The 12,491-nt window shown below is 47.2% G+C and overlaps 1 protein-coding gene across 3 annotated transcripts in view; it reads right to left on the bottom strand.

The window, feature by feature from the left end:
* Positions 1–6,002: 6,002 nt before the first annotated feature.
* Positions 6,003–12,491, bottom strand: part of LOC118398802 (rho guanine nucleotide exchange factor TIAM2-like) — a 75,870-nt gene continuing 69,381 nt past the window's right edge. For all 3 annotated transcript variants that reach the window (XM_052471222.1, XM_035794521.2, XM_052471223.1), the window contains 6 exons: positions 12,082–12,261; positions 11,746–11,864; positions 9,516–9,624; positions 9,314–9,372; positions 9,037–9,215; positions 6,003–8,898 (listed from right to left, as the gene is read on the bottom strand). In XM_052471222.1, the coding sequence (XP_052327182.1) occupies positions 8,253–8,898; positions 9,037–9,215; positions 9,314–9,372; positions 9,516–9,624; positions 11,746–11,864; positions 12,082–12,261 (1,292 nt within the window). In that variant the 3' untranslated portion in view covers positions 6,003–8,252. The remainder of the gene's footprint in view (positions 8,899–9,036; positions 9,216–9,313; positions 9,373–9,515; positions 9,625–11,745; positions 11,865–12,081; positions 12,262–12,491) is intronic.

Here is a 12,491-nt window from a genome sequence, read left to right as displayed (position 1 = left end):
TCTCTCTTTCTCTCTCTCTCTCTCTCTCTCTCTCTCTCTCTTCCTCTGTCTCTCTCTTCCTCTGTCTCTCTCTTCCTCTGTCTCTCTTCCTATCTCTCTCTCTCTCCCTCTTCCTCTGTCTCTCTCTCTTTCTCTCTCTCTCTCTCTCTCTCTCTCTCTCTCTCTCTCTCTCTCTCTTCTCTCTCTCTCTCTTCCTCTGTCTCTCTCTTCCTCTGTCTCTCTCTCTGTGCTGTAGATCAAATCAAATCAAATGTTATTTGTCACATGCGCCTAATACAACAGGTACAGTGAAATGCTTACAAGCCCTTAACCAACAATGCAGCCTCCAAGAGTTTCTGAATGTCCTCTTCACTTCAGTTTGCTCCTCAATTTATGCACCTTGGTTTGAGAACGAGGTAGCGGCAGTGTTCCCTTCCCTTTGGACTGATGGTCCAGGAGGCCCCAGGAGGATCCCAGTCATATCATGGGTGAATGGCAGGCAGGAGTCGGCTGAGCCAATAACGGCTGAAGAGACCCAGCTGCTGTGCTGGAACACCCCAGAGAGGAGGGCACGGCAGCCTGCCTGTCTGTGAATGTTGCTGCTGTGCTGTGGTCTTTGTGGAGCTGCAATCCCCCTCTATTGTTCTGGGTAGAGAAAAGAGCACGAGGCTGACAGACAAGAGAGTCTAGTGGTACTGGAGGCACTGACTAGGCAGAGGGAGAGGGAGCTCTGAGAGGAGGAGGAGGAGGAGGACCCAGGCACTGCTGACTCTTCTGTGATGACTGCCTTCAACAGTGTGTCAGTGGAGCTGCTGCCTGCAGGCTGTAGCCTATGTGTGGTCGCCAGAAACTGCTAACATCCGATTTTCAGGGATACAATATTTTCAACCTAACTTTCGTTTCCCCTGAAAACCAGATGTGGGGACTCAGGTCGTCTTTTTACGCCTGCTACGTTAGGTTAGTGGGCTGTGGTATCTGTGGAGCCCAGCTTCCAGTCCTCCTGCAGTCTGCCCCAGAGATAGATCCAGCCATTCCTCTGTCATCCACTCGTCATCTAATCCCCCCGTTGCTGAGACCAACACTTCAGTCTCCCTTCCAAGCCCTTTTTCGTGAAGAGTAGGCAGTAGACACATTGAAGTGTGTTCCACCTCTCTCAGGCTCTCAGGCAGCAGTGTGTTCTCTCTCTCCTCTCTCAGGCTGTCAGGCAGCAGTGTGTTCTCTCTCTCCTCTCTCAGGCTGTCAGGCAGCAGTGTGTTCTCTCTCTCCTCTCTCAGGCTGCCAGGCAGCAGTGTGTTCTCTCTCTCCTCTCTCAGGCTGCCAGGCAGCAGTGTGTTCTCTCTCTCCTCTCTCAGGCTGCCAGGCAGCAGTGTGTTCTCTCTCTCCTGTCTCAGGCTGTTAGGCAGCAGTGTGTTCTCTTTCTCTCTCTCAGGCTGTCAGGCAGCAGTGTGTTCTCTCTCTCCTGTCTCAGGCTGTTAGGCAGCAGTGTGTTCTCTCTCTCCTCTCTCAGGCTGTCAGGCAGCAGTGTGTTCTCTCTCTCTCCTGTCTCAGGCTGTTAGGCAGCAGTGTGTTCTCTCTCTCCTCTCTCAGGCTGTCAGGCAGCAGTGTGTTCTCTCTCTCCTCTCTCAGGCTGCCAGGCAGCAGTGTGTTCTCTCTCTCCTCTCTCAGGCTGCCAGGCAGCAGTGTGTTCTCTCTCTCCTCTCTCAGGCTGCCAGGCAGCAGTGTGTTCTCTCTCTCCTCTCTCAGGCTGTCAGGCAGCAGTGTGTTCTCTCTCTCCTCTCTCAGGCTGTTAGGCAGCAGTGTGTTCTCTCTCTCCTCTCTCAGGCTGTCAGGCAGCAGTGTGTTCTCTCTCTCCTCTCTCAGGCTGCCAGGCAGCAGTGTGTTCTCTCTCTCCTCTCTCAGGCTGCCAGGCAGCAGTGTGTTCTCTCTCTCCTCTCTCAGGCTGCCAGGCAGCAGTGTGTTCTCTCTCTCCTCTCTCAGGCTGCCAGGCAGCAGTGTGTTCTCTCTCTCCTCTCTCAGGCTGCCAGGCAGCAGTGTGTTCTCTCTCTCCTCTCTCAGGCTGCCAGGCAGCAGTGTGTTCTCTCTCTCCTCTCTCAGGCTGTCAGGCAGCAGTGTGTCCCCTCTCTCCTCTCTCAGGCTGTCAGGCAGCAGTGTGTTCTCTCTCTCCTCTCTCAGGCTGTCAGGCAGCAGTGTGTTGGAGTGGCAGTAGGTTCAGGGGGTGGAGGCTTGTGTGTGTGTGTGTGTGTGTGTGTGTGTGTGTGTGTGTGAGGTGGGCTGTCTTTATGGTCCTTCACACAGGTGTTACTGTGGCAACAGGAAAATAACTGGCTTGCCATCACACACAGTCTCCTGTTTTCCCTTTAAAGCAATCTGTTACTCATTATGCTAGTGTACACACCTTACCCCCTCCATCTCCCCACAGTCTCTGTCTGTTTCTGGTGTGTGTGTGCACCCATTCGCCTGTCTGTCCACTGTCCGTCCATCTGTCCATCTGTCTGGCCCAGGGATACTGTGTCTCATCCTTTAGATCCACAGTGACCAACGACCAAACTAAGAGGAAAACATATTTTCCCCCTGTAATGTCTACTACTCCCTTTGTTCCTTTTCATGTGACAAAGACTGGCGGACACCCCACACCCACACATGATTAACATCGCCCACAGACCTGTGAACAGAAAGACCTAGAGAGAGGGCCAACAATTATGAATCATTGTGTTGGTGGTGCTGAGAGACTGAATAAAATAAGCTCCCCCCTCTCTCTCTCTTTCTCTCTCTCGGAGGGGGGGGGCACAGGCTCTGCAGATAGCATATGAACAGGTCATAAGTCATATCTAAATGTTTAGAATGACAGGAAATTTAAAACGGAAAATGTTCTCTCAGACACATGGCAAAATGTGTAGAACAGTAGCTGTAAAACTGCTAAATGTGTAGAACAGTAGCTGTAAAACTGCAAAATGTGTAGAACAGTAGCTGTAAAACTGCAAAATGTGTAGAACAGTAGCTGTAAAACTGCAAAATGTATAGAACAGTAGCTGTAAAACTGCAAAATGTGTAGAACAGTAGCTGTAAAACTGCAAAATGTGTAGAACAGTAGCTGTAAAACTGCAAAATGTGTAGAACAGTAGCTGTAAAACTGCAAAATGTGTAGAACAGTAGCTGTAAAACTGCAAAATGTGTAGAACAGTAGCTGTAAAACTGCAAAATGTGTAGAACAGTAGCTGTAAAACTGCAAAATGTATAGAACAGCAGCTGTAAAACTGCAAAATGTATAGAACAGTAGCTGTAAAACTGCAAAATGTGTAGAACAGTAGCTGTAAAACTGCAAAATGTATAGAACAGTAGCTGTAAAACTGCAAAATGTGTAGAACAGTAGCTGTAAAACTGCAAAATGTGTAGAACAGTAGCTGTAAAACTGCAAAATGTGTAGAACAGTAGCTGTAAAACTGCAAAATGTGTAGAACAGTAGCTGTAAAACTGCAAAATGTGTAGAACAGTAGCTGTAAAACTGCAAAATGTGTAGAACAGTAGCTGTAAAACTGCAAAATGTGTTGAACAGTAGCTGTAAAACTGCAAAATGTGTAGAACAGTAGCTGTAAAACTGCAAAATGTGTAGAACAGTAGCTATAAAACTGCAAAATGTGTAGAACAGTAGCTGTAAAACTGCAAAATGTGTAGAACAGTAGCTGTAAAACTGCAAAATGTGTAGAACAGTAGCTGTAAAACTGCAAAATGTGTAGAACAGTAGCTGTAAAACTGCAAAATGTGTAGAACAGTAGCTGTAAAACTGCAAAATGTGTAGAACAGTAGCTGTAAAACTGCAAAATGTGTAGAACAGTAGCTGTAAAACTGCAAAATGTGTAGAACAGTAGCTGTAAAACTGCAAAATGTGTAGAACAGTAGCTGTAAAACTGCAAAATGTATAGAACAGTAGCTGTAAAACTGCAAAATGTGTAGAACAGTAGCTGTAAAACTGCAAAATGTATAGAACAGTAGCTGTAAAACTGCAAAATGTATAGAACAGTAGCTGTAAAACTGCAAAATGTTCTTGCGAAGCTGTGGTATGCCACTGTCCACTGTCTGAAGGAGGAGGAATCTGTGTGAGTCACACATAACACTGAAACTCAGGGACAGGATACTCAGCTCCTGATGCCTGCGGTGTGGCTGTGGTTGTTGTGTCTAGCTCTGGTCCACAGCCCCACAGTCTCTGTGGTGTGGCTGTGGTTGTTGTGGCTAGCTCTGGTCCATAGCCCCACAGTCTCTGTGGTGTGGCTGTGGTTGTTGTGGCTAGCTCTGGTCCACAGCCCCACAGTCTCTGTGGTGTGGCTGTGGTTGTTGTGGCTAGCTCTGGTCCATAGCCCCACAGTCTCTGTGGTGTGGCTGTGGTTGTTGTGGCTAGCTCTGGTCCATAGCCCCACAGTCTCTGTGGTGTGGCTGTGGTTGTTGTGTCTAGCTCTGGTCCATAGCCCCACAGTCTCTGTGGTGTGGCTGTGGTTGTTGTGTCTAGCTCTGGTCCATAGCCCCACAGTCTCTGGTGTGGTGTGGCTAGCTCTGGTCCATAGCCCCACAGTCTCTGTGGTGTGGCTGTGGTTGTTGTGTCTAGCTCTGGTCCATAGCCCCACAGTCTCTGTGGTGTGGCTGTGGTTGTTGTGGTCTAGCTCTGGTCCATAGCCCCACAGTCTCTGTGGTGTGGCTGTGGTTGTTGTGGCTAGCTCTGGTCCACAGCCCCACAGTCTCTGTGGTGTGGCTGTGGTTGTTGTGGCTAGCTCTGGTCCACAGCCCCACAGTCTCTGTGGTGTGGCTGTGGTTGTTGTGGCTAGCTCTGGTCCACAGCCCCACAGTCTCTGTGGTGTGGCTGTGGTTGTTGTGGCTAGCTCTGGTCCACAGCCCCACAGTCTCTGTGGTGTGGCTGTGGTTGTTGTGGCTAGCTCTGGTCCACAGCCCCACAGTCTCTGTGGTGTGGCTGTGGTTGTTGTGGCTAGCTCTGGTCCACAGCCCCACAGTCTCTGTGGTGTGGCTGTGGTTGTTGTGTCTAGCTCTGGTCCACAGCCCCACAGTCTCTGTGGTGTGGCTGTGGTTGTTGTGGCTAGCTCTGGTCCACAGCCCCACAGTCTCTGTGGTGTGGCTGTGGTTGTTGTGTCTAGCTCTGGTCCACAGCCCCACAGTCTCTGTGGTGTGGTTGTGGTTGTTGTGGCTAGCTCTGGTCCATAGCCCCACAGTCTCTGTGGTGTGGCTGTGGTTGTTGTGTCTAGCTCTGGTCCATAGCCCCACAGTCTCTGTGGTGTGGCTGTGGTTGTTGTGGCTAGCTCTGGTCCACAGCCCCACAGTCTCTGTGGTGTGGCTGTGGTTGTTGTGGCTAGCTCTGGTCCATAGCCCCACAGTCTCTGTGGTGTGGCTGTGGTTGTTGTGGCTAGCTCTGGTCCACAGCCCCACAGTCTCTGTGGTGTGGCCGTGGTTGTTGTGGCTAGCTCTGGTCCATAGCCCCACAGTCTCTGTGGTGTGGCTGTGGTTGTTGTGGCTAGCTCTGGTCCACAGCCCCACAGTCTCTGTGGTGTGGTTGTGGTTGTTGTGGCTGGCTCTGGTCCATAGCCCCACAGTCTCTGTGGTGTGGCTGTGGTTGTTGTGGCTAGCTCTGGTCCATAGCCCCACAGTCTCTGTGGTGTGGCTGTGGTTGTTGTGGCTAGCTCTGGTCCAGGGCTCCATAGTATTAGGGCTCTATATCCTACTCTAGCTACTGGATGGAGCACGAAGGAGGAAGTGGAGGAATATTTTGCGTCCTACTTTATGCTCTTCTTCTGTAAATTACTGCTCACAATTTCTAATATATTCTCTCATTCAGCATGTATTAGTGCCGTTGCAAAACATTGTTCAACAAGAATTTCTTATTGGACAAGTTCAGGTAGTCGCTCCCCGTTTAGGTTAATTTTCTTTCATTTGGTGTCTAGTGGATAAGACCTGGATGAGCTAATAATGTAATAACAAAGCATCTATTATTTATCAATCAGGACAACTCTAGTATAAGAGACTGTTTTTTTATTCAACATTACAGCATTTTACCTTACCTGTACAATTTGTGTTTATTGAACCCTTATTTCACCAGGTAAGTTGACTGAGAACACATTCTCATTTACATCAATGACCTGGAGAATAGTTACAGGGGGGAGGAGGAGGGGATGAATGAGCCAATTGTAAACTGGGGATGATTAGGTGGTCATGATGGTATGAGGGCCAGATTGGGAATTTAACCAGGACACCGGGGTTAACATCCCTACTCTTAAGATAAATGTCATGGGATCTTTAGTGACCACAGAGAGTCAGGACACCCGTATAAACGTCCCGTTTAAATGAAAATAATAAACATTTGAGAATAAATTACAGTTCAGATACATCTGAATAATGATAAAACATTTGAACAATTCTTAAAGTGATACATCAAATCACTTGAAACAAGAAAGAGATTTAAAGCTTTGAACTTAATAAAATCAATTAAATCGAAATGTGACACTTAGTCTTTGTTTTTATGTGGATATTAACACATGAACAAAATAATATTAAGACAAAATATAAATAGAATTCAGGCAATTCCAATTTTTAATTAACAACTGCGTTTGCTAAAAAAGACATTAAAATGTAATGTTTGTGATTAAGATACTGCATCATATTCACAAACAAGAGTAAGGAGGAATGTTATTGAACATAGGCAACTGTGCTGAGAGCTTAAAGAGTGAAGCAAAACAAAGGACGCTCATACAGTGCATTCGGAAAGTATTCAGACCCCTTTCCTTTTCACACATTTTGTTACGTTACAGCTTTATTCTAAAATTGATTCAATTGTTATTTTTTCTCTCACCAATCTACACACTGGCCTCCATCATTCTTAAATGGAAGAAGTTTGTAACCACCAAGACTCTTCCTAAAGCTGGCCACACGGACAAATTGAGCATTTGGGGGAGAAGGGCCTTAGTCAGGGAGGTGACCAAGAACTCGATGCTCCAGAGTTCCTCTGTGGAGATGGGAGAACATTCCAGAAGGACAACCATCTCTGCAGCACTCCACTAATCAGGCCTTTATGGTAGAGTGGCCAGACAGAAGCCACTCCTCAGTAAAAGGCACATAATAGCCATTTGGAGTTTGCCAAAAGGCACCTAAAGGACTCTCAGACAATGAGAAACAAGATTCTCTGGTCTGATGAAACCAAGATTGACATTTTGGCCTGAATGCCAAGTGTCACGTCTGGAGGAAACCTGGCACCATCCCTATGGTGAAGCATGGTGGTGGCAGCATCATGCTGTGGGGATGTTTTTCAGTGGCAGGGACTGGGAGACTAGTTAGGATCGAGGGAAAGATGAGCGGAGCAAAGTACAGAGAGATCCTTGATAAAAACCTGCTCCAGAGCACTCAGAACCTCAGACTGGGGCGAAGGTTCACCTTCCAACAGGACAATGACCCTAAGCACACAGCTTGAGTGGCCCAGCCTTAGCCTGGACTTGAACCCGATCGAACATCTCTGGAGAGACCTGAAAATAGCTGTGCGGCAACGCTCCCCATCCAACCTGACAGAGCTTGAGAGGATCTGCAGAGAAGAATGGGAGAAACTCCCCAAATACAGGTGTGCCAAACTTGTAGCATCATACCCAAGAAAATTCAACGCTGTAAACGTTGCCATAGGTGCTTCAACAAAGTACTGAGTAAAGGCTCTGAATTCTTAAGTAAAAGTGATATTTCAGGTTTTTTTAAAGTATACATTTCATAAGATTTTGAAAAACCTGTTTTTCTTTGTCAGTATGTGGTATTGTGATGTCATTGTGGAGTATTGTGTGTCGATTGATGAGGGGAAAAAACAATTTAATATATTTTAGAATAAGGCTGTAACATAACAAAATGTGGAAAAAGCGAAGGTGTCTGAATACTTTCCAAATGCACTGTATATACTGTCACAGTGTGATCTTGAGGCCTTTGCTCCACTAGGAGATAAAAGGATAAAGTCAAGTAACTGTGATCAGAGCTCAGGTCTTCAGTCGTAGCCTACTCACCAGTCAGAGTAAACACATTAAGGAGATTCATCTTCTAGTCCATAGTACCTTGACCAGGCACTAATGTAGTCAGTGTGATGAGGGTTGAGACAGGTACAGGAGTGTACCTTCTATAGTGTTCATCAGCTCTCCGGGTGAAGTTTCCCTTGGTACAGATCTAGGATCAGCTGTCCCCCAATCCTATTGTTAACCATTAATGGGGAAAACTGACCCAAGATCAGCGTCTAGGGGCAACTTCTAGGGCCCCTATAGTGTTGGAATGGCTGCCTTCTGGATCCCCATAACTGTGTCATAAAAGCAGTTCTCATTGACCACAGAGGTCAGGCTCTGCACACTGAAGTCCCTCCCCAGCAGGGCATTAAGGTCCACACACTGGGGGTCATTATCCTGCCCTCCTGGACCCTGCAGACTGCTAGCCCTCCTCTGGGCAGCAGGATGGGGCTGGTGGGGCCCCGGTCTGAGGTGCTCCTGCTGGGACGCAGCACTCCTCGGCCCGGCCTCCTCTGTGAAGTTGAGTCTCTGGAGCTGGGCCTCCAGGGTGCTGGTCAGGGAGCACAGCCGGGCCCTCTTGCCCAGCGTGGCGCCCTCCAGGCTGGGGAGGCCCATGGTGGAGCGGCTGTGAAGCTGGGGCTCCGAGTGGGTGTCTCCCGGGCAGGGTTGGGTTGCACCACTGGACACACTGCCGTCATCAGAGTGGTGCTGGTGGCCTGCAGTCCTCATGGCCTGCAGTTCCTGTTGTCTTCTCCAGGAGCTGGCTCTGACCGGTGCAGGCTGGGTCCTACGGAGGGAACCTAGGTACTCTCTAGAACCTCTCTCTGATAGGAGGGGCCTACAGGTCCAGTCTCGAAGGGAGCGAAGAGCTTTCACTACACTGGCCTTATTCTCCAAACCACTGGAAAAGACACATATAGATCCATATGAGATCAAGTCAATTAGGCACTGCCATGTTAATTCCAATGTATATATTTTGTTCTTCTGGCTTTTTCATGACAGATAATACATTCATTATCTCTGTCATTTTCAATGTCACCTGCTGCAGAGCTGGAACACGGTCTCTGGTCTCCCCTCCACCTGAGACTTGGTATGGACCAGCTCCCAGATACATGGGCTCTCTGTTCCTGCTGCGTTCCCCAGGCGGACCTGCACCGCCGACACAGGGACGAGCCAGCGGAACTTGAAGGCCTCCAGGTCCCCTGAGCGTGACGTGGTCTGGAGCACATTAACTCATTAGAACTCCAATGACGTCATATCACATGTATACAGCATGAAGTCACCAGTACAGTTTATCAGACGTGTTTGAGACTCACCATCCTCTTTCTCATCTTGCTGCGCTCACGGTACACCAGGATCACCGCTCTCTTGAAAACTGAGCAGAGAGGAAGGAGCAACTCGATTTTAAGTCAGATATTTTTGATTATTGTAATAAACACACATTTGAACATATTTGAACACCATATCATCCAGTCAGTAATTCTGGTTCAACTCTTCATTGTAAAAAGTCCCACTCACCAAACAGCATTAGCTCAGGATGTTTCCTCATGCGACCCAGGGAGGGGAGAGGGTTGAGCCATTTTAATGAGGAGTGGATGAGGAACTCTCCCATGGAGATCTCTGTAACCTGGAGAGGAGAGAGGATGACACAGTCTGGGAGGTTAGTGGTTTAAAGGGTTCACTCTGTGATTCATGTAATTGTATAAAAATACTATAATATAATGTATATACACTACATGACCAAAAGTATGTAGACACCTGCTCGTCGGACATCTCATTCCAAAATCATGGGTATTAATATGGAGTTGGTCCCCCTTTGCTGCTATAACAGCCTCCACTCTCCTGGGAAGGCTTTCCACTAGATGTTGGAACATTGCCGCAGGGACTTACTTCCATTCTGCCATAAGAGCATTAGTGAGGTTGAGCACTGATGTTGGGCGATTAAGTCTGGCTCACAGTCTGCGTTCCAATTCATCCCAAAGGTGTTCGATGGGGTTGAGGTCAGGGTCTGTGCATAGAATGTCATTGTATGCTGTAGAATTAAGATTTCCCTCCACCGGAACTAAGAGGCCATCTACTTTGTCTCACAGATCACATGTCTCACAGATTATTTCACATACACTCAGAATTTTACATACACTAAATTGACAGCTTGGAAAATTCCAGAAAATTATGTCATGGCTTAAGTAGCTTCTGATAGGCTAATTGACATCATTTGAGTCAATTGGAGGTGTACCTGTGGATGTATTTCAAGGCCTACCTTCAAACTCACTGCCTCTTTGCTTGCCATCATGGGAAAATCAAAAGAAATCAGCCAAGAAGAAGAATTGTAGACCTCCATAAGTCTGGTTCATCTTTGGTAGCAATTTCCAAACACCTGAAGGTACCACGTTCATCTGTACAAACAATAGTACGCAAGTATAAACACCATGGGACCAAGCAGCTGTCATACCGCTCAGGAAGGAGACGCGTTCTGTCTGCTAGAGATGAACGTATATTGGTGCGAAAAGTGCAAATCAATCCCAGATCAACAGCAAAGGACCGTGTGAAGATGCTGGAGGAAACAGGTACAAAAGTATCTATATCCACAGTAAAACGAGTCCAATATCGACATAACCTGAAAGGCCGCTCAGCAAGGAAGAAGCCACTGCTCCAAACCCGCCATAGAAAAGCCAGACTACAGTTTGCAGCTGTACATGGGGACAAAGATCATACTTTTGGAGAAATGTCCTCTGGTCTGATTAAACAAAAATAGAACTGTTTGGCCATAATGACCATCGTTATGTTTGGAGGAAAAATGGGGAGTCTTGCAAGCCGAAGAACACCATCCCAACCGTGAGACACGGGAGTGGCAGCATCATGTTGGGGGGGGTGCTTTGCTGCAGGAGGGACTGGTTCACTTCACAAAATAGATGGCATCATGAGGCAGGAAAAGTATGTGGATATATTGAAGCAACATCTCAAGACATCAGTCAGGAAGTTAAAGCTTGGGTCTTCCAAATGGACAATGACCCCAAGCATACTTCCAAAATTGTGGAAAAATGGCTTAAGGACAACAAAGTTAAGGTATTGGAGTGGCCATCACAAAGCCCTGACCTCAATCCCATAGAAAATCTGTGGGCAGAACTGAAAAAGCATGTGCGAGCAAGGAGGCCTACAAACCTGACTCAGTTACACCAGCTCTGTCAAGAGGAATGGGCCAAAATTCCCCCAACTTATTGTGGGAAGCTTGCGGAAGGCCACCCGAAACGTTTGACCTAAGTTAAACAATGTAAAGGCAATGCTACCAAATACTAATTGAGTGTATGTAAACTTCTGACCCACTGGGAATGTGATGAAAGAAATCAAAGCTGAAATAAATAATTCTCTCTACTATTATTCTGACATTTCACATTCTTAAAATGAAGTGGTGATCCTTACTGACCTAAGAAAGGGATTCTTTACAATGATTAAATATCAGGAATTGTGAAAACCTGAGTTGACATGTATTTGGCTAAGATGTATGTAAACTTCTGACTTACACTATACAGTTGATGTCATTTAGCAGACTGCTTTACTTTTATCCCAAACGATGTATAAGCAACTTACAATCGCATGATTGCATACATTTTCATATGGGAGGCCCCAGCGGGAATCAAACCCACAACCCAGGCGTTGCAAGCACCACGCTCTACCAACTGAGCCACAGAGAACCTATATCTTTTGTAATATCACTCATATAATGGTATGACTGGTGGCTATGCTCTACCTCTTTCTCAGGACCACTCTGCTCTGCCACCAGCTGGTCAAACACAGTTCCGTAATCCTCGTAGATCTTCTGCATCTCATTGATGTGACTGGCCACTTTCTCCATGGCTCTCAGAGCCTCTGATGGAGAGAGAGAGAGATAGAGATAGAGATAGAGATAGAGAGAGAGAGAGAGAGAGAGAGAGAGAGAGAGTGTTACAGCACACACCAATAGAGCTCAAGCCTAGCACATCAGACAGACCTGGCAATGGGTGTGTGCTGTGTGTCTTGTGGTTACATACATCCCTGTATGAGTCTATGCATGCTCATACATAAGCCCTGTCATATGTAGTCCTACCTGTGAGGTGGCTGTGCTCCTCACTCTCTGAGTCGGTCAGGGAGACCAGCTGTCTGAGCAGCAGGGGGTACTTGAGCACCCTCTGGACTGGCTTAATGAGGTAGGACTCCAGGGTGGATGAGTGCTGCTTGGTGGGGTTTCTCGCCTCCAGGAACTGCTTGAAGGCCCGGTCCGTCTTCGCTGTAAACCGGAAATTAGGACTTAGGCTAAGTGTGTGGATGAATCGCAAAAGCAGGTATTGATTCCCTGTCTTTGCACTGGCTTTTCAGATGGAATTTATGATTAACTGAGTAGACGGGATATGTTGGTCTAGTGTAGATGAGAAAGCAGGCTTTTGATCCTAAAAACTTTCACTAACTTTTCACTTAGATGGCATTTTCTAGCCTATGGTTGAACAGGGTACTACTGTA

Source organism: Oncorhynchus keta, chromosome 19 (assembly GCF_023373465.1).
Source record: "Oncorhynchus keta strain PuntledgeMale-10-30-2019 chromosome 19, Oket_V2, whole genome shotgun sequence".
In the NCBI taxonomy this organism is placed as follows: Eukaryota; Metazoa; Chordata; class Actinopteri; order Salmoniformes; family Salmonidae; genus Oncorhynchus; species Oncorhynchus keta.
Note: the sequence above shows the minus strand (reverse complement) of the source record. Positions and strands in the feature narration are given on the sequence as shown.